Source organism: Canis lupus, chromosome 24 (assembly GCF_048164855.1).
Source record: "Canis lupus baileyi chromosome 24, mCanLup2.hap1, whole genome shotgun sequence".
Lineage (NCBI taxonomy): Eukaryota > Metazoa > Chordata > Mammalia > Carnivora > Canidae > Canis > Canis lupus.
The window spans coordinates 15768717-15788398 of record NC_132861.1 but is presented as its reverse complement, the minus strand read 5'-3'; the positions used below and the strand labels follow the sequence as shown (position 1 = coordinate 15788398).

The window sequence follows — 19682 nt, the reverse complement described above, 5'->3', positions numbered from 1 at the left end:
ATAATTTTCATAAATTATTTATCAAATGAGAGATTTTTAGATTTTTGTATTCTGCTTAAAGAAAAAAAAGTAGTTAAAAAGAGAGGCTAGTAAGTTTGATGCTATTCTTGCCAAACAAACTCAGCCAAAATCTTTAAAGTAACAAACGGGAAAAGGATGACTAATTGTTCTGCATCTGAGTACGTTTTCCAAAATGTTGGAAAGAAACTTCTGAATTGAAATCTTGAATGTATTGAATCTGTCAAGGTACACAGCGGTGCCTTTGTAAATGTTCATTATCTATCTTATTTAATCAGGTGATAAGTGGTGTAATGTAGCAGAGCTTAATAATAGAACTCAATTATCACTTTTTGTGAACAAGTTGGAATTGTCATGTTACTGTGTAATTGATTTGCTTTAAAATGAACAATAAATTTAATAAAATAAAACATTGTCTTGTTTTTTATCTATTTATTGTATATATCATTTATATTTCATATAAAAAAGTGATGCCTAGTTTTTTGGTACTTACTCTTATGAAGTAACATGATAGTTTTGCCATGTTAGTGTCAGTCTCTTTGATCAGTTGAGACTTGACTCTAACGGTAAGGAGCTTGTTTTAAAAAGAGAAAAAAAAAACCTTTACTAATTACACCAAGTAATTTTATCAGAAAACAAGTGGGGAGAGCTAAAACCATCCTAGAAATAAAATTAAAAGAATTATAATTTACAATACATTAAAGATTTCAAATTATTTAGTAGGTTAAACTAACAATCATTTTTCAATGTGGTAAGCCTCTTAATTGTATGGCGTGAACAAGTCACTTAAAAACAATTTTTTTTTTTTGATAGGTAAATCCATTGGGATAGATAAATCAGGCTGGGGAGACATCCTGAAAACTGAATTTTAGCAAATAGAATTTGTCAAAATTAATCACTGTTTATTTAAAAAATAATTTCATAAAGAAACTTTAATCTTGAAAGAGTAAGGCAAATTTGTTTTTTTTTCCCCCCCGTTTTGTTTTGTTTTGTTTTTGTTTTTGTTTTGTTTTGTTTTGTTTTTTTGTTATACCAGGGCCACAGCCATCTCTGGGAGTTAGTTTTGGAACGCCATTCGGCTCAGGTATTGGCACTGGCTTGCAATCAAGTGGCTTAGGTTCTTCAAACCTTGGAGGTACACTTTCATTTTTCTAATATTGCATTGGACTATTATACATTTGAATTGATACTAGCCTGTAAAAAATTTCTAAGAAGCTCTGCTACTTTGGAAGTTAAGGTTCCACCTGACAAAAGGAGTTCTACAAACATAATCCATGCTTTCTAGTATTAGATTTAGAACTTAAAAAAAATCATTTCATCTTCGGTGAATAGTAAATATAAAAGAGTAGTAAGATTAACCGGTAGGGATGTTCATATTTTCAGAGCAATATGCTAAAATGTGAACTTGAAAATTACTTAGTTTTAATAAATTTAATTAACTTTAAAAAATCAGTGGTCTTAATATCAGTTTGGAGTCCAAACGACTTCTGGACATACATCCTAATCATTATCTTCTTTTTCTGTAAATGAACACTTTAAATGGGGAAATAATTTTATTATAATTGAACAGCTCAGCTTCTGTCTTTTCCTGAGCATTTTGGGCATATTTGCCTTTATGCATACTTGTATATATAGTGATGAATAGTTTTATAAGTTAATTCTAACTAGTAAGGTAAGTGTTCTGTAAGTCGTCATGTTAAGTAAAAACATATTCACAATTCTCTGCTATGGGTATTTGAAAGAGTGTACTGTGGCAAGTGTATTGTCATATAATGAATTAAAGTTCCTTTATTTCCACTAAAATGTATCATCATAAGAGAGAAGCCTGCGAGCAATCAAGATTACTTAATGTAGTAAATTCTATTGGAATTACTAGAATTATGGCAGACAGCATATTTCCTATGATCTATAATCCAATTTGCTATTACATATCTTAGCTTTATAGGCCATCATACTATCAAACTCCTTATTTTAGATAATCTGTTGCAGAGTAGCCTAAGAAGAGTTGAATTTTATTTTTAGAGCACCTGACTTTTAAGAGAATGGAAACAGGTCTTTACTTATTAGAATCACCTCTTTTATATAATGAAATATATTTATTTAAATTGTGGACTATAGTATTAGAAAAATCATGATGATCCCACTCTAATTTTCTCAATTGTAATATCAGCTGGTATATGATAGAAGTCTACCGTTAACTGAGTATATTTAACATGATTGTGTTGTAATGATGCAGTTTTTCAATGGTAAAGGTTTGTAAGTGAAAATGTTTTGGTAAAAAGCAGAATAAAGTTTTACCTTATGGTACTTGGTGTTTAAGTTGTTGTGCATGTCATACTTTTTTTTATAAATTTAGTCAGCTTTTTTTTTTCCCCAAAATGAAATATACCTAAGTAGATATGTTTATACCTGTTTGACTAACATCATATTCGAATGATCACTAACATTTCTAGTCCATTTGGGAGAGAAAATACTAATATGATCTTGTTTCTCTATGGCTTTGTTCTTTAAAAATTGCTGATGGGTCATAAATTTAGTCTAAATACATAAAAATGTTTATTTCAGATTAACCTGATTCTTCGAAAAGTCTGTGAAAGAGTAAATAGATTTCTGTAATAGCACTATATTTATTAGACCTTTGATAATTTTAGGTTTTACTTGTCAGTATCCTTTAACCTGTGTTTTACATACCATTGTATATTTCTCTATTACCCTTCCACTAGGATTTGGAACTAGCTCTGGTTTTGGATGCAGCACCACAGGGGCCTCCACATTTGGATTTGGAACAACAAATAAACCCTCAGGAAGTCTTAGTGCAGGTTTGTGTGTTTTTGGCCTGAATTTCAGGCAAATTTAAAGATGCAAATTATTTAATTTAAAAATATAAGTATTGTTATTTCCAGTATCCAAAAACAATCCCTGATTCAGTTTCTATCCCCTGAATGAAGCATGCAAGCCTAACAAATCATACAGTTTTCTCTCTCTTATAAACTAAAAAGTCAGATTTGTGAAATATTTCTAACAAGACTTATTAGTTTGATATAATAAGTTATCATTTAAGTAGAGATTCTTTTAAACCCAGACTAGTGTCATGGTTAAACAAGTCTCTTCATTATTACAAAAATGAACCCATCATAAAGGTTTTAACCCAGCCTTTATCGTTTTTTATTTAGGAAAATAATTTCTCTCCCAAAGAGATGTTCTTTAGTTATCAGTTCCTTTGGTTTTTAAGAATGCCAGTATTAGAGATGATGATTGATTGGATTCTTTGTTCATTTGGAATAGATATGTAATCTTTTGTTCTAGTAGAAAATTCTAAATTTCTTCTCCATTTTTCTCTATATGTATAAATAATGGCTTTTTTTTTTTAACATGCAGTGCTTAGAGATAAATAGCATGTCTAAAATAATGACATATAATACATTTAAAATTATGTTTAAATTGAGGGAGTTTTAAGGAAATTCCATTTAATATTAAGTGGTATTTAAAATCAACAGTTCCAAAAGAGTAAGATAAGAGCATTCACTGGTATGAGGAAGTAGGCAGTGATAGTACTTGATCTTAGTGATGCAGGGGTTCTTACAAAATCAGAACAATTGGTACTACTCTTTCATGTGTTCATTGACCTGAAAATTGTGGGTTAAGGCCTTCTTAGAGGATTTAGGATTATAGGAATGGGTCCAAAGGTTGTGAAGTCTCTCTTCTAACTGTTAATATGTTTTAGAGGGGCTGAAGGAGGAAGGCACCGTGACATATTTAATTAACAGGAAAGTATCTGGCAACTTGAATTTTTCTGTAGAGTTCAGATATTTGTGCTCAGGCTCTTTGGGCCTGGATCACTAAACTTCTGTCTTTAAAGGTGCCTCTTAGTTGTTCGCTAAATTATTTTCCTGTAAAATTCCATGTTACAAATTTAGGGTTCTAAGATATTTGCTATTTTTATAAATTATATATTCTTTTAGCTAGAAATTTACCTCTCTTCCCCATTTTTTATATTTGTTTTTGTGATTTAATTTCTGATATGAATATTTTCTTCCCTAAACATAAGGCTTTGGCAGCTCAAGTACATCTGGGTTTAACTTCAGCAATCCTGGCATCACGGCGTCAGCTGGTTTGACATTTGGGGTGTCCAATCCTGCCTCTGCAGGTTTTGGAACAGGAGGACAACTCCTTCAGTTGAAGAAACCTCCAGCTGGAAACAAAAGAGGAAAAAGATAAACATATGGGTGGATGTGGTTGAGAGAATTCATAGCAGCATCGTTCATTCTATGAGTCTATTTTTCTAAAATCGATGCAGTAATTAAATTGCATCCCAGGAGATTTATAAAGTTTTGATATTTTTCCCTACTCTGGAATCTGAACTTTGTTCTTATTTGCCATGCTAAACATCTTTTTTCTTGTGAATTTGAAACCCAGTTGTGTATTTTTCATTATTTTGATTGTCAGTGTAAGAATTGTTCTGATTACATCACTAATTAGTAAAACCTATTTAACCTAGTGTCATAGCAATGTTTTTGTTGATAAGGTTTACATGATGTGAATTATATGCACATTTGTTTCTTATACAGATGGTATAAACTTTAAGTCCTATACTAGAATCAGTTTGTTCCTTGATAAAGGCCTTTTGAACTACACTGCAGGGCATCTTGTGAATACATATGTAAATATATACAGAATAATACACACAGTTGTGTGTTCATATAAAATATATATTTACAGACCTACAACTTTTGCCTCAGAATTTTTTCCCTTTTCTAAGGGTATTCTATTTTTCACCTTTTAAGCTTCAAATCCTCAGTGCTTGTAGAATGATGAGCTAGAGGTATCAGGTCATTGCAGTTATTTGCTTAAAGACTTAATGAAATAATTACTGGTGTAAATATTTGACCAACTCTGCTTCATTGCCCCCGGTCTTTTTCATTTTTGTTTCCACCTTAACCTTTAGCAGCTACTCTGAAGGAAGAGTGCTGTAAGAATCATCAAATAGACTTTAACAACTTTTATTATCCATATACCCTCATTACACCTATATGAGATGTTTTCTCATATTGAGCTGAACCTTCAAGAGCATATTTGAACTCCAGACTAGTGTCTGGAGGCAAAGAGCTATAAAGCCAAATTGATTCTATGCAGGTGAAGGATGCACTATTACCTTAGTGGAAACTTTTCTAGCTGTTCCAATACAGAGTTCTTTCTTACAGGGCTATTGATATTGACACCAAATGGAGTGGTTTATCAGCCTCTTAAATGTCTTAAGTAAGTGCTTAATGCTTAATTTGGAATAGAGAAACAATATATTTTAAGAAAAAAAGTATTCTTTGTAGCAACTATAAACTATCCCATTTTAACAGTGAACAGAACTCCAGGTAGTGACACATAGGCATGTCAGATTGCATCTGTGTAATATTTGTCTATATTAGTATTAGTGACAGAGTGGGTGAAAAAGAGGGCCCTTGGAAAGAGAACTGCCTTAGCCATGATTTCAGTCAGAAACCGTTAGGTAGACCTACTTATCTTTCAAGTACAGTTTTAAATGGGATATGAACATGGAATTTCATTGAAAATAGTTTAATTTTTTATATAGAAGGTTTTGTACATAATGTGCATCAAGTGAATATTTTCAGAATCATTTTCACCAAGGCACCTTTTTTTCTAAAATAGGTATTGCATATATATATATATATATACACACACATGCACACACACACACACATATATATTTTTAGTATAATGTTAGTTGGGTTTGATTTATTAAAGTGTTGTTAAATCTTTTATTTATCTGCATATAGCACTGATTGGCTTTTTGGGATTGAAACTTTTGCGCCTTGATGCATTAAAATAAGGAAAATGCTTTGTTTCTGAGCACTGAAGTTGTTTTTATTTTTGCATACTTCTCTAATACTGCTATCCCCAGATCCAGATTTTGGGGAAGGGTAGGAAAATGCGAGGTTTTGTGTTTTGAATTACTGTCAGAATTAAATACCCAATTACAGCAAACTTTTTTTTAAAAGGACGTTGCATTGTGCTGCAAAAATCTAAATATTTATATTTCTTATTTTTTTCTTTATATATTTTACATTTTAATATGTTGAACCACTGGAAATTTGTTACAGATCAATTTGTGATAGGAGTTTAAATGTGTTGTCATTGTCGCCATTGTCTTCACTCTGTCCAGAGCCTATCATTATGTAAACAATAAAATTTATTGTGTCAGTTGCTTTGAATCTTATAGGTGTCAATAGTTGTTCTTAATATGTAAGTTTCTTTTTACTGGTCTTTTATTCTCTTTGGTCAGTTTTTAGTGTTTTCTTTTTACCAGTTTATGTATCTTGCTTCTTTTTGTAGAGTGAACACAAGATAGTAAGTTGTCCCTTGCTTTTGTCCTTTCAAGGTTATAAAAACATAGTTATATAGAAGAATATTGAGTAGAATGTGAAAGTCCCCTTCAATTCCCAAGCCCTGATTCTACTTTCTTTCCCTGAGTATCTACTCGTCATAGTTTGGTGTGTATCCTTTTGAACCCCTTTAAAAAATGCAGTTTTCCACATACGTGTACATATGTTCATTTTTTCTTTTTTTCTCTTTCTCACATTTTATCATTCTCAGATCCTTCTTTTTCTAACAAATGAGTTAAAAATCTGTATACTCTGATTTGCCTTTTTTCCCCTTTAATGATAGATCGCCAATGTTTTTCCATGTCAGTCCATGAAATTTGCTTTTATGTGCCATCCCATAGCATATTTTCTGTGGTTGGGCAATTCGATTCTTTCCAGTATTTCAGTTTTACAGAAAAAGCAGTGAATATCCTTGTACTTGGCTCTTTGTGCTTGTGTTTAATGTTTCTTTGGAATTGATCCTTGAAGAGGAATTGCTGAAAAGGCATACAAATTGTATTTCTTAATATTGGATTGCCTTCTAAAATTGCTGTGTAAGTAATGCACTTCTGCAGCGTGTATGAGTACCCATTTCCTAGTATTCTCTGTCACCCTATATATGATCAATCCTAATAATAAGTAGTAGTGAGGTTGAGCTTTTTAATATATAGTTAGCCATTTGCATGTTATTGTAATTGTATGTTGATATCCTTTGTCCATTTTTATACCAGTTTATTTAGTAGTGTTTTTTTCTTGATCTCTGTAGGTAGTGGACATTAATATTTTTCTTGTGAGGTAGTTTGGACTCCTCAGCTGGGTTCAGACCCTTGCCTTGAGCCTATGTGATCTTGGGCAAATTAACCACTTTTCTAGACCTTAATTAAGCTTTATCATCTGAAAAGTGGGGATGATAAAGATGGGTAGTCCTATTAATTATAGAATCTATTATTAATCTATTAAAGCACTTGAATGGCATGAACTCCTGATACTTCTTAAGCATCAGTGTTGCACCACACCAGTACCTCACTGCTGTTAATCAGTATAACTGGGAGCTTTATTTTGGTACGTGATAGGGAAGATACCTGTTTTTACTCGTGTGTGTGTGTGTGTGTGTGTGTGTAGGGTGGCTATTTTAAGACACCTATTCTTTAAGATAAACTTGATACCTATATTTTCCTTTAAAAGATCTTATTGGGATTTTGATTGGGTTTATACAAGTAAAATACATTATGATCTGGGGAGAGTTGACAATATACATAGCATGATGTATGCGTATATTAGGTCTCATTCTTTCAGCAAGGTTTTACAGTGTTTATTTGATATTTGGTTAATTGCTTTTCCTAACAGCATCTTGATTTTATTTCTGAGTGGATTTTTATCCTGCACTTGGTACAAGGTCATTCACATTATTACAGAAGCAGATTAACTGTTCTTTTGTGTTGGTACAGTAAACCTAAGTTAATGTCTTACTAGTCTCAGATAGTGTTTTTTGGCTACAAGGGAATTTGAATAGTCCCTTTAGAAATACTGTAATGGGTTTTTTTACATATGAAATATTTGGGTTTGAATGATTTATCACATTTACTTCAGCATCCCCTCCGTGCCTTGTTCCAGTCTCACCGTTTGTAAACCTGACTGCACTGTAGTTTTGGGGGCTTACACCACCAAGTTATTAGAGGATGCGTCCTTAGGACTCTGTAACCCAGGGTCAGTGTCCTGAAAGTCTGAGCTGGAGGGGCTAATTTGTTTATTTAATTTTTAGATTTTATTTATTCATGAGAGACACAGCGAGAGAGAGAGAGAGAGAGAGAGAGAGGCAGAGGGAGAAGCAGGCTCCACGCAGGGAGCCCGACACGGGACTCGATCCCGGTTCTCCAGGACCACAACCTGGGCCAAAGTCGGAGCTAAACCGCTGAGCCACCCGGGCTGCCCTGGAGGGGCTAATTTAAATCTCTTTCACAAAGCCCCCTTTGCCTATGGGGACCTCCATTTATTGAGTGTATAGTCTGTTCTGGGCACCACACTCACAACTTTATATACTTGATGATGTTTAATCTCACTATCATCCTATAAAGCAGAAAACTCCAGTTTCTAGATGAAGAAACTGCAGTTGAACTTTGTTTACTGGAGGTCGTGTGGCTGTCAAGTCATAGAGCTAGGTTTATTTGTGATAACAGGAATAGCACACTGATTTTCATGGCTAGCCTCTCAAAGGCACCAAAGGTAATGATATTGCATGATTTACATGAGGGACATTCCAAGTATACAATAAAGTATAGATGAAGGCAAGGTAAGTACAAAGGGCTATGGGACTTGAAGGTGAATAACCCTATCATGGGTGGAAGGAGGAAAAAGCAGGGCTACTATTAGCCACTATTCCCCGCTGCTTCCCTATGAAGAGGCTCAGAGCGGAGCCAGTCATTCCAGCATGAGGGGTGCTCTGCTCATCCTGAAAATGGTAAGGGGGAGTAATTTGGGCTATTGGGATCCTAGGAAGGTAAGTTTAACAAGAAAGCCTTTCCAAGAAGGCTTCCCTGACTCCTGTTCCCCCAGAGAGCACTGCGTGCTCAGATGGCATGAGACTAGATCCTTTTCCTGCCTTACAGAGCGATGAACCTCATCTGGCCCAAGGAGACCATGAAAATAGGCAAGAAGCTCAGGTGCTAAGAGCACATAGAGGAAGGAGTAGGAATTACTGGAAGAATTGGTCACGGTCCAAGTTGTTTGCCTTTTCCTACTCAATCTAACACACGTTTTCTCTCTATGTAATCTGCCAATTAAGTGCAACAAATACCCAGTTCACAAAGGCTGCCATGCTGAAGAGTAGGCTGTAAGTTTAACTTGCAGAGACCTTTTTTATTTTTTTTAAAGATTTTATTTATTCATGAGAGCCCAGAGAGAGAGAGGCAGACACACAGATAGAGGGAGAAGCAGGCTCCATGCAGGGGGCCCAACGTGGGACTCGGGGATCCGGCCCTGGGCTGAAGGTGGCACTAAACCGCTGAGCCACCTAGGCTGCCCAGAGACCTTGTCTTTGTCATCCTCACCCCTCTGAATCCCTTGATAGCAAGTCATTTTAATTCATTTCATTTAATTCAGCAAACATTTGTTACTATTTGCCATATTTCAGTCACTGCTGGGAGTTGAGAGGAATATTACTATGAATAGGGTATTTTCTATGCTCAATAATACCAGCTGACATCCAGTGCTAAGTGGAGGCTATGGTCTACCTTTGAGAGCTTTACACGTATGAACTTATTCCTCAGTCCTCTTGAGATGGATATTATTATTTCCTTTTTACAAATGAGCAAACAGGCACAAAAGAGTTCAATAACTTCTAATGGTCACTAGTAAGTAGATGGGCCAGCATTTTAGGCCAGGCTATTTTTCTAGAGTCTAAGATCCTAATTCTGACTATATGTAAGTAGTATAATACAATTTGAACTTCTTACTAAGTGATAGGATAAAGGTACAAAGAAAATTGTTGAGAGCACAGAGATGTTAACTGGCTTGAGGAAGCCCACCTCCCAAATTATAATAGGTGGTTTTGAGCAATGCATAAATATAAGATTTTATTTATTTACTTGAGAGAGAGCATGAGAGCAGGGTGGTGGTGGTGGGGAAGGCAGCAAAGGGAGGAAGAACCTTGGGGCAGACTCCGTGCCGAGCGTGGAGCCCTACTTAAGGCTGGATCTCCTGACCCTGAGATGACCAGAGGAGAAACCAGGAGTTGGACACTTAACAACTGAGCCAATTCTGGGGCCCCAAATTATGATTTATTTTCAATGAAGTATTAGCAATTTGAATTTAAAGAACCACATTGTTTAATTAAAGATAAATTTTGCATTTGAGCAACATAAAGGAATAAAGGCAACTAATACTTCCCAGAATAAGTTTCTGTTAAATCTCTTTTTATTCTAATACCTACTGTTTTTCTTCATAGCTGCATAGCATGTATGTCCACACTGTGTTTGATAACCTATGTGTTTGGGTGAATATTTAGATTGTTTGTCTCTTTTCCTTTTCCTTTTTTTTTTTTCTATATTAGAAATAATTCTAGTAGGATAGGTAAAAATGGTATCCAGTTTTATTGACATTTCCTTAATTATGAGGGGGTTTGAACATTTTTGTGTATTATTAGCCATCTTTAAAAAAAATTATTTGTAAGAGCTCTTTGGATGGAATCACTTTTTGTCGAGATGTCAAGATAATTAATTTTGGAAAAATTAATAATTTTAAACCTTTAGTCTTGGATCCATGTTACTTTTAAAAATGAAAATTATATCATCATCTCCTCTTCATATTGCTTTCAAACTTTTTTTTTTTTTAAAGATTTATTTATTTATTTATGATAGACATAGAGAGAGAGAGAGAGAGAGGCAGAGACACAGGCAGAGGGAGAAGCAGGATCCATGCACCGGGAGCCCGACGTGGGACTCGATCCCGACACTCCAGGATCGCGCCCTGGGCCAAAGGCAGGCGCTAAACCGCTGAGCCATCTAGGGATCCCTCAAACTTTTTTAATATTTTATATTATTTCTCATATATTGCAAATGTTTTGCAGCTAACCTTTTCACCTGTTTATGGTTATTCTTTTTGCTGTGTAAAAATTTAATTTTACCAAAATTTACTAGTCTTTTTTTAATGACTTCTGGGAATGAGTGAGAGGTCAATGAGAAGACAAAAGAGATTAAGACATTTTAACTTCTACAATTTATAGTCTTTTTTTTACCACTACAACTTCGTAATTGTATGAAGTGGTCTTTAGAAGATTCAGCTAGCTGGCTGGTGCCAGGTTGTAATTAGAGGATGGCAGAACTGAAAGGAGACTTCATGCACACCACTTTCCAGAGTGCATTGACAGTAATGGAGTTTTTGAGCATTGCAGTAACACTAAGGTAGGTGATATCATCATTTATTTCTCTTTAGAGATGAGAGACGAACCTAAGGAATTTGCTCAAAGTCCTAAAGTCCTAAGTGAGGATTCTAAAAACTCAAACTCCAGTATCACAGGTGCTATTCTAATGAAGTCTTTTAGAAATCGATTATCAAATAATGGCACTTCCAGCTCAGTGTCATTTCCAAAGATAATGCCTTCTATATTGTTATATATTGAGAAGGCAGAAGAAAAGTTAAATGTTGTGGCCAATGCATTTTTCTTCTAAAAAATTTTTCTCCTAAATGGACATGAGAACTTAATTGAAGGACATCAACTCTTAACACGAGTGACAAGTTCTATTTTTTTTTCTCTTGCAAACTGTATAGATGCCACTATGAAAACTGAAATAAACTATCTTTTAATTGGACCTTCTAGACTGAGCCCTTGTTTGATGTAATGATTTTATCATATTTTTGAAATAATCTATTAGGTTTCTAAAAACTGCCACTTTTAGATTCCTTATGTAGTGTTGAGCCTATGTGATCTTATTTGTATTTTTTTCCCTAAAACTGTAATTGTGTGTGAGGTGCATGTATCTGTGTCTGTGTGTATACAAATATAATTAAAATCATTTGTATATAAGATGGAAAATATATCATTGAAAGTTATCCCTGTTTTTGATGACATATAAACATTCAAAGATATATTTTAATATATTTTTGTATATCAATATTATGCCCTTCTGACTTAATAGTTTAGTGAATTTCTTACTCTTGAAAACAGAATTTTATTTTTTAATTTTAATAATCCTTATTTTTTATCAAAATCACATTACACAGTTTATTTTTTTTATTTTTTATTTTTTTCACATTACACAGTTTAAAGAGACAACTGTTTAGATAGCCTTGTTACAAAAGCAGCAGTCTCCCTTTTCTCCATTTGGAAGTGACTAATGAAATTAAGTGACCCCTTAAAGCTTTTAGTCAATTCTGTTTTTAGTCCCACCTTCACCCCTACTTACAAAAAAGTATCAGTAGCTTCCTGCTCAGCTTTCCCCACCATAAGTAAAAGCTTTCTCAGGGCACTTGGGTGGCTCAAGCATCCAACTCTTGATTTCGGCCCAGTCATGACCTCATGTTGTGAGATTGAGCTGGGGCTCCATGCTGGGCCTGGAGCCTGCTTACAATTTTCCCTCTCCCTTTACCCCTCCCTTCTTCTCTAAAAAAAAAGAAAAAAGAAAAAAAAAAGAAAATTAGCCTTCTTGATCTGCTAAGTCAGTTCATTTTCCACTCCAGTTCCTAGAATTTCTTTGCTATTAGCTTTTTTCCTATTCTCATTGTCTTTGTGGTTTTAGACTACCTTTTAAAAATGTTGATCCTTTTTGGTAATTTTATTGAAAATTCATTTAATTTTACATTTTGATTTTATTTTGTGGAAATTCTCACTAGTCCTTTAAAAACTATGCCTGGTCATTTGATAATCTCTTATCCTTACTTAAACTTTCTTTTCTTTATGCATTTAATATACTCATTTTATATTTGTCATTGACAAGTCCAATATCTAAAGTCAATAGAATCTGATTTTTTTTCTGTTGATTTGTTCAACATGACTTGTCTTTCTCCTTGTGTGTTTTATAATTTTTATCCTTGATAGGAACTTATCTTTGGGAATTATCTGAGGCTGAAGATGTGTTCCTCCAAAGAGGATTTGCATTTGCTTCTGTTAGGCACCTGACCCAGGTCCACTTCAAAATAACATCTCACTCAGGATTATTTAGGTGACATATATAGTGTAAATTGAAACCATAGTCCCTTCTGAGAGTCAGCTCTAAGTAATGAATTCTCAGCAGAATTTTCTTTCATTTCAGAGAGCCAAGGCTACAACAGGCAAATTTTATTTATCAGACACTTTCTTATTATTTATGTAGTAGTATGTTGACAAGGGGTTGGCAAACTATAGCCTGTGGGCCAAATCAAGCTCACTTCCTGTTTTTGTACATTTATTTTAAAAAAAGCAACCATAGCCATTTGTTTACTTATTGTCTATGGCTGCTTCTGGTATGCAATAGCAGAATTAACTCATTGGGACAGAGGCTAAAAAAAGCCTAAAATAATCACTGTCTTCTGGTCCATTAGATAAAAAGGATGGCTCCTAGTATGGACATTTGGTGTCCCTGTTCTACAGATGTGTTTGTGTTGAGGGGGGAGGGGTTCCTCTTACTCCTTAATTTGCATGGCTCATATTAATTTGGATATAGGCAAAACTGCTTAATTAAGAGACCTCAAAATGCAGTGGCTTGAACAAGATAGCTTCTTTCTCTTTCATATGGTCCAAGTAGCAGTCCAGGGTGATTTGGCTGCTCAGCAGACTCAGAGGTCCAGACTCCTAATAGTGTTGTTTGCTATTTGGACAGTGATGTTCTTGTCTACACAATGGAATATATTTGCATTCCAGCTCATGAGAAGAGGGAAAATGTGGCGAGAACACCTCTTTTCCTTTTAAGAGTGTGATCTGGAAGTTGCACATGTCACTTCTGCTCACATCACAGTGGCCAGAATGAGGCCACATAGCTACAAGTGAGGCTGGGATATGTCTTTTTCTTTTCTTTTTCTTTTTTTTTTTTAAGATTTAAGAGGACTTGCAGTCTGTTTTTTGTTTTGTTTTTTTAAGATTTTATTTTTTATTCATGAGAGACAGAGAGAGAGGCAGAGACACAGGCAGAGGGAGAAGCAGGCTCCATGCAGGGAGCCTGATGTGGGGCTTGATCCCGGGTCTCCAGGATCATGCCCATTGGTAAAGAAGAAGGGGACAGTGTTTTCTGGGGGAAAACTGTTAGACTGCACGGGGTCCTGGGCCTTGGCCTATCTCCTGAACAGCTGCTAAAACCTTTAGATCATTGGTAGCTGCCAGACTCTTGCTTCTCCTTCCTCAAACTTTCACTTCAATTGTTTGACTTCTAAGACTTTGCCTTTCCTAGCTAGTTCAGCTATGAGTCTACAAGGTGTTTTTAGGGGCACCTGGTGGGCTCAGTCAGTAGAGCATGAAACTCTTTATCTTGGGTGTTGTGAGTTCAAGCTCTACATTAAGCATATAGCCTACTTTTAAAAAAAGTGTTAAAAAATTCTACCCATCATTTTCAGTTGTTTTGTAGTGGGAGTATATTTTAGGAGATCTAATCCAAATATAGTTCCTTTTTTTTTTTTAAGATTTATTCACTTATTTGAGAGAGAGAGAGCATGAACGGGAGAGGCACAGGGAGAGGGAGAAAGAATCTCAAGCAGGCATGGCACAGAGCATAGAGCCCCATGTGTAGGGCTTGATCTCACAACCCTGAGATCACGACCTGAGCCAAAACTAAGAGTCAAACACTTAGCCAACTGCGCTACCTAGGCACTCCCAAATAGAGTTCTAAAGAGAGGCCCTTTACTTAATTGTTACAGGTACATATTCTATTGAATCTATCTTATTCCTGATATGGATGTAAGCTGACCTACATTGCATCTATCCCAGCAGTGATTTTACTTTTTTGTCTATGATCTAGTTTGTATTATCCTTTCTTCAAAATAACTATTCTTGACTAGCTTTTACTTTAACTCTGTTTCTGGTGTTGCTCTTTATTTTGACCTTTTTTTTTTTTTTTAAAGATTGATTGATTGATTCAGAGAAAAAGCATGAGCAGGGGGAGGGGTAAAGGGAGACAGAGAAAAGCAGACTTCCCACTGACCATGGAGCCCAACACGGGACCAATTCCACAACCTTGAGATCATGACCTGAGCTGAAATCAAGAGTTCAACACTCAACTGACTGAGTCACCCAGGCACCCTATTTTGACCTTCTGTAACTTTATGTTCAGAGGGTGCAAACTAGAGACATGTAACTTGATCTGTTTGGTCCACAGAATGTTTGCTGACTTTTAAAAATCAGACTTTACATGAAATCCCACATCTCTTTCTTGTAAACAGACTGTGGACAGATTTGGCAGCAGTGACTGGCCACCCCACCTACTCAGGGAGCTGCACCTTTCAGAGCTGTCATTGACCTTCCAATTTACCCCAGTCTCCCTGCTCCCTGCTATCTCCTGCATTCACATCACTTGTTGAATCACCTGCTGTACCAATATAATCATTTGCTCTGTTGTACACTGGCTTTGTCCACTCTTCTGTCTCCTTTAACTATCATAGGAGTCTTCTCTACATTCTCCTTCACTAGTGCCATGACTGGTGGGGAAATTAACTCACAGAGATCCATGCCCCAGCCTTCCCTATTCAGAGAGATGTGAGAGTGATGATGGTTAGCCTTTTCTCAAATAATCCTTAGGAAGGAAAATGTATTCACCACCTGGCAAATTTCTCAGAGCTGTGGAAAGCCCCAGGCCATCCATCATCACTGAATGCAGTGAATCCAAAACTGGAGCTCTGCAGTGCAGGGCAGCTGACAGCACGGGGCAGGGGAAATGATTTTCCTTCTGCCGGAGGAGAGCTAGTTAGATATTTCATGTACTATTATTCAAGGCACAGTGTGTTTCCTGGCCTGTGAGAATTGTTTTTTGTCTTTTACTATTTTGTAGGTAATTAATAACAAAGAATAATTCTTTCTAATCATTGTTTACATTTTCTATGTAGCTGAACAAAAGATTGGTCTGAAGAAAAGTTCTTTTAAATAATAGGCAAAATCAATAACGTGCTGAGCATTATTCCTTTTGGTTTCCAAAAGAATTCCTCTCATACACTGTTTTATTTGTATTTGATTTAGAATTAGTGATTCTCTATTTTTTTTAACCATATGCTTCCTGATAGTAACAAACACATTTAGTGAACACCTATGGTAAGCCAAGCAGGAGTATGTGGAAAGTCATCCTGCCTTCATTCAGAATTAGTACTTCAATCTGCTCTGTATAAAATGGTAGCCACTCACCATATGTGAGTACTGAGCACTTGAAATATGGCTAGTGTGATTGAAAAATTGTGAAAAATTGAATTTAAAAATTTCATTTGGGGAGCACCTGAGTTTGAACAGTCAGTTAAGCCTTGGATTCTTGGTTTTGGCTCAGGTTGTGATCTGAGGGCCATGAGATCTTGCCCAGTGTCAGGCTCCATCAGCTTGAGATTCTTTCTCCTTCTCCCTCTGGCCCTCCTGTTTGTGTTCTCTCTCTCTCTAAAAAATAAATTAAGTAAATATTTTTTAAAAATTTCATTTGAATCAATTTAAATTTGAAATGGACATTTAATTTAAATATTGGGCAACATTATAAGTGTGTTTGGAGCAACCTGGATACACGAGTCTACTTTTTGATTGTAAATTTTATTTAATCTACATGCAGATCAAGTAGTTCCAAGCAAATTTAGCACTTGAGAAGCTTTTAGTTGTAAAATCAACACTGGATTTTGAAGTCTTGGCATGAAAAAAGAATAAAATACTTCATTAAAATTTTTATGTCAACTTCATGTTGAGATGATAATATATTGGGTTAAATAAAACATTAATTTCATGTGTTTGTCTTACTTGTTTTAATGGAGCTCCTAAGTTTTAATTTAATTTAATTTAAATTTTAAATTATATATGTGACTTGACTTGCATTATATTTCTTGGACAGTACTGCTTGAGATAGTACTCATCATGGTCCTGGGACCACAAATGGCTTATCATAGACCTAAAAAGAGAAATAAATTACAAAATTTTAATGTGTTTCTTTAAAAAAAATCTATGTCTATTGCTATAAGGCCTCCCAACTGCCACCTGTTTCATTGTCTGTACCTTTGAAAGTGATCGGAATTCTTTTTTTTTTTTTTTAAGATTTTATTTATTCATGAAAGACATACACAGAGAGGCAGAGATGCAGGCAGAGGGAGAATCAGGCTCCCTGAGGGGAGTATGATGTGGGACTCGATCCCAGGAACCAGGGATAATGACCTGAGTCAAAGGCAGACACTCAACCACTGAGCAACCTAGGCATCCCAGTAATTGGAATTCTTAGTTACCTCCTCAAAATGCAAATAGGGTTATGTAAACCCCATACACTTTGGTGCATGTGTGCCAAAAGACTAACTCAAACACGTTAGTCTAACACACATGGTTCCTCACACTCGGGCGTCTACTTTACCAGCACTCTACTGGGGCTCTCACATACCAAGGCCATTCCAGGACACTATGTTCTTTCATACCACTTTGCATTTGCATCCTGTACTTCCTTTGGAATAAATGGCCTCTTAATGCTATCTTTCCTCATCCGTCCCCATATCCTCCAGCAAAATTAATATGCACCTCTTCACTCTGGTTGGACTTTGGACCTTATGATACAGGCTTACCACATTATATTTTTGTTGCTCAAGAATATATTTGTCTCCCACATTAGATTATGTAATTCCAGAACAAGAGCCCTGTTTTATTTTGGTTTGTTTTTGTACCTTCATTTGATCGGACTCCATAAATATTTATGAATTGAGTGATTACTGCCATAGGAAAATGGTTAAGTCAGTGACCCACTGCTGATCTTTCTCTGTATAGGTGTTGGAACCATGCTGCCAGGGTTAGAATCTCTGCTCTACCACTTAGTAGGTATATGATCGTGGCCAAGTTATTTCCTGTCTTTTAAGTATCCCATTAATGAAATAGAGACAATAATACCTATCTTATAGGTTGACTGTAAGGATTAAGATGATCTAACACACATAAGATGCTTCAGTGTGAAGCGTGCAATAAATATTAACAATTTTAAGTGTCACAATACAGTCTAAACTATTTTTCTTTTTCTCTCAGGCAACAAATCACAGGTTTTAACTGGATTTCGAAAACCCAGTGTTACAGAAACCAATGAAGTAGGAAGAAAAATCCAGTTCTGAGCAGTCTTTGAATCGACAAATATCTACTTTGCAAGGAACTTCTGATTATTATTCTATGAGTCTCACTATTTAAGAATAGAACTATAAGGCTTAGGGTGAGTGTGGTCAAGATGTTTTGAATTCAGTAAAGAAAACTTGCCCTTTGATGTTTAAGGATGATCTAATGGATCATATACCAGCTACTGAGAATGTTTTTAAAAACTAGGAAGTTGGCCACTAATTCAGTGTATATAAGGAACTGTGGAAAATTTACAGAAGGAGCTGACCAAGTATAGTGAATTAAATATTTATCAACTTTAATTATGCAACTCATTTTTTTAAAAAAACAGCTTTACTGAAATATAATTTATATACCATACAATTCACCCATTTGAAGAATACATTCAATGGTTTTTAGTGTATTCACAAAGTTATGCAATACAACAATTTAATTTTTGAATATTTTTGACCCCTCAAAAGGAAACCCCTTACATATGAGAACTCACTCCTTCTTCCTCCTCACCTTCCTTCCGCCCCAAGTCCTAGGGAAACTTTAATTTCCTTCCTGTATATGTGTATGTATATATACACACTTGCCTATTCTGGACATTTCATGTAAATGTGACTGGGATCTTTCACTTAGCATAATGTGTTCAAGGATCAACTGTATTGTCGGATATATCAGTACTTCATTCCTTTTTTACTGCTGAACAGTATTCTTTTGCATGGATATAACACATTTTGCTTATTCACTCATTAATTAATGGAATTTGAGTTGTTTCCACTATTTGGCTATTATGAATAATGCTACTATGAACATTTATGTACAGGTTTTTGTGTGGATGTATGTTTTCAATTCTCATGGACATGTACCTAGGAAAGGAATTGGTGGGTCACATGGTGATGCTAACATTTTGAGGTATTACCAAACTCTTCCAAACATTTTACATTCTCACCAGCAATATATGAAGGTTTCAATTTCTTTATATCCAGTTATTGTCTTGAAAAAATTATAGCCATCCTGGTGGGTGTGAAGTAGTTATCTCATTGTGGGTTTTATTTTTTGAAAAATATTTTATTTATTTATTTATTTGACAGAGAGAGAGCACAAGCAGGGGGAACAGGCAGGCAGAGGGAGAGGGAAAGGCAGGCTCCCTGATGAGCAGGGAGCCTGATGCAGGACTCAATCCCAGGACCCTAGGATCATGACCTGAGCCAAAGGCAGACACTTAATCAACTGAGCCACCCAGGCACCTCTCATTGTGGGTTTGATTTGAATTTCCCTAATGACAGATAACACTGACCATCTTTTCATATACTTATTGGCCATTTGTATATTATGCACTTCATTCTTTTTTTTTTTTTAAGATTTTATTTAGTTATTCATGAGAGACATGGAAAGAGAGAGACAGAAAGGCAGAGACACAGGCAGAGGGAGAAGCAGGCTCCATGCAGGGAGCCCGACATGGGACTTGATCCCGGGTCTCCTGAATCAGGCCCTGGGCCGAAGGCAGGTGCTAAACCACTGAACCACCTGGGCTGCCCTATGCACTTCATTCTTATGAAGCATACACCGTTCCCATGTTCATTCTA

The 19682-nt window shown here is 35.6% G+C and overlaps 1 protein-coding gene across 3 annotated transcripts in view; it reads left to right on the top strand.

Annotated features, from left to right (window-relative positions):
- NUP58 (nucleoporin 58) overlaps window positions 1-18410 on the top strand; it is a 52760-nt gene extending 34350 nt beyond the window's left edge. For 2 of the 3 annotated variants that reach the window (XM_072795755.1, XM_072795753.1), the window contains 3 exons: window positions 1055-1153; window positions 2742-2837; window positions 4067-6242. In XM_072795755.1, the coding sequence (XP_072651856.1) occupies window positions 1055-1153; window positions 2742-2837; window positions 4067-4236 (365 nt within the window). In that variant the 3' untranslated portion in view covers window positions 4237-6242. Of the gene's footprint in view, window positions 1-1054; window positions 1154-2741; window positions 2838-4066; window positions 6243-18027 lie in introns of those variants that run through there. The other variant, XM_072795756.1, reaches the window with a different exon arrangement.
- Window positions 18411-19682: the final 1272 nt, after the last annotated feature.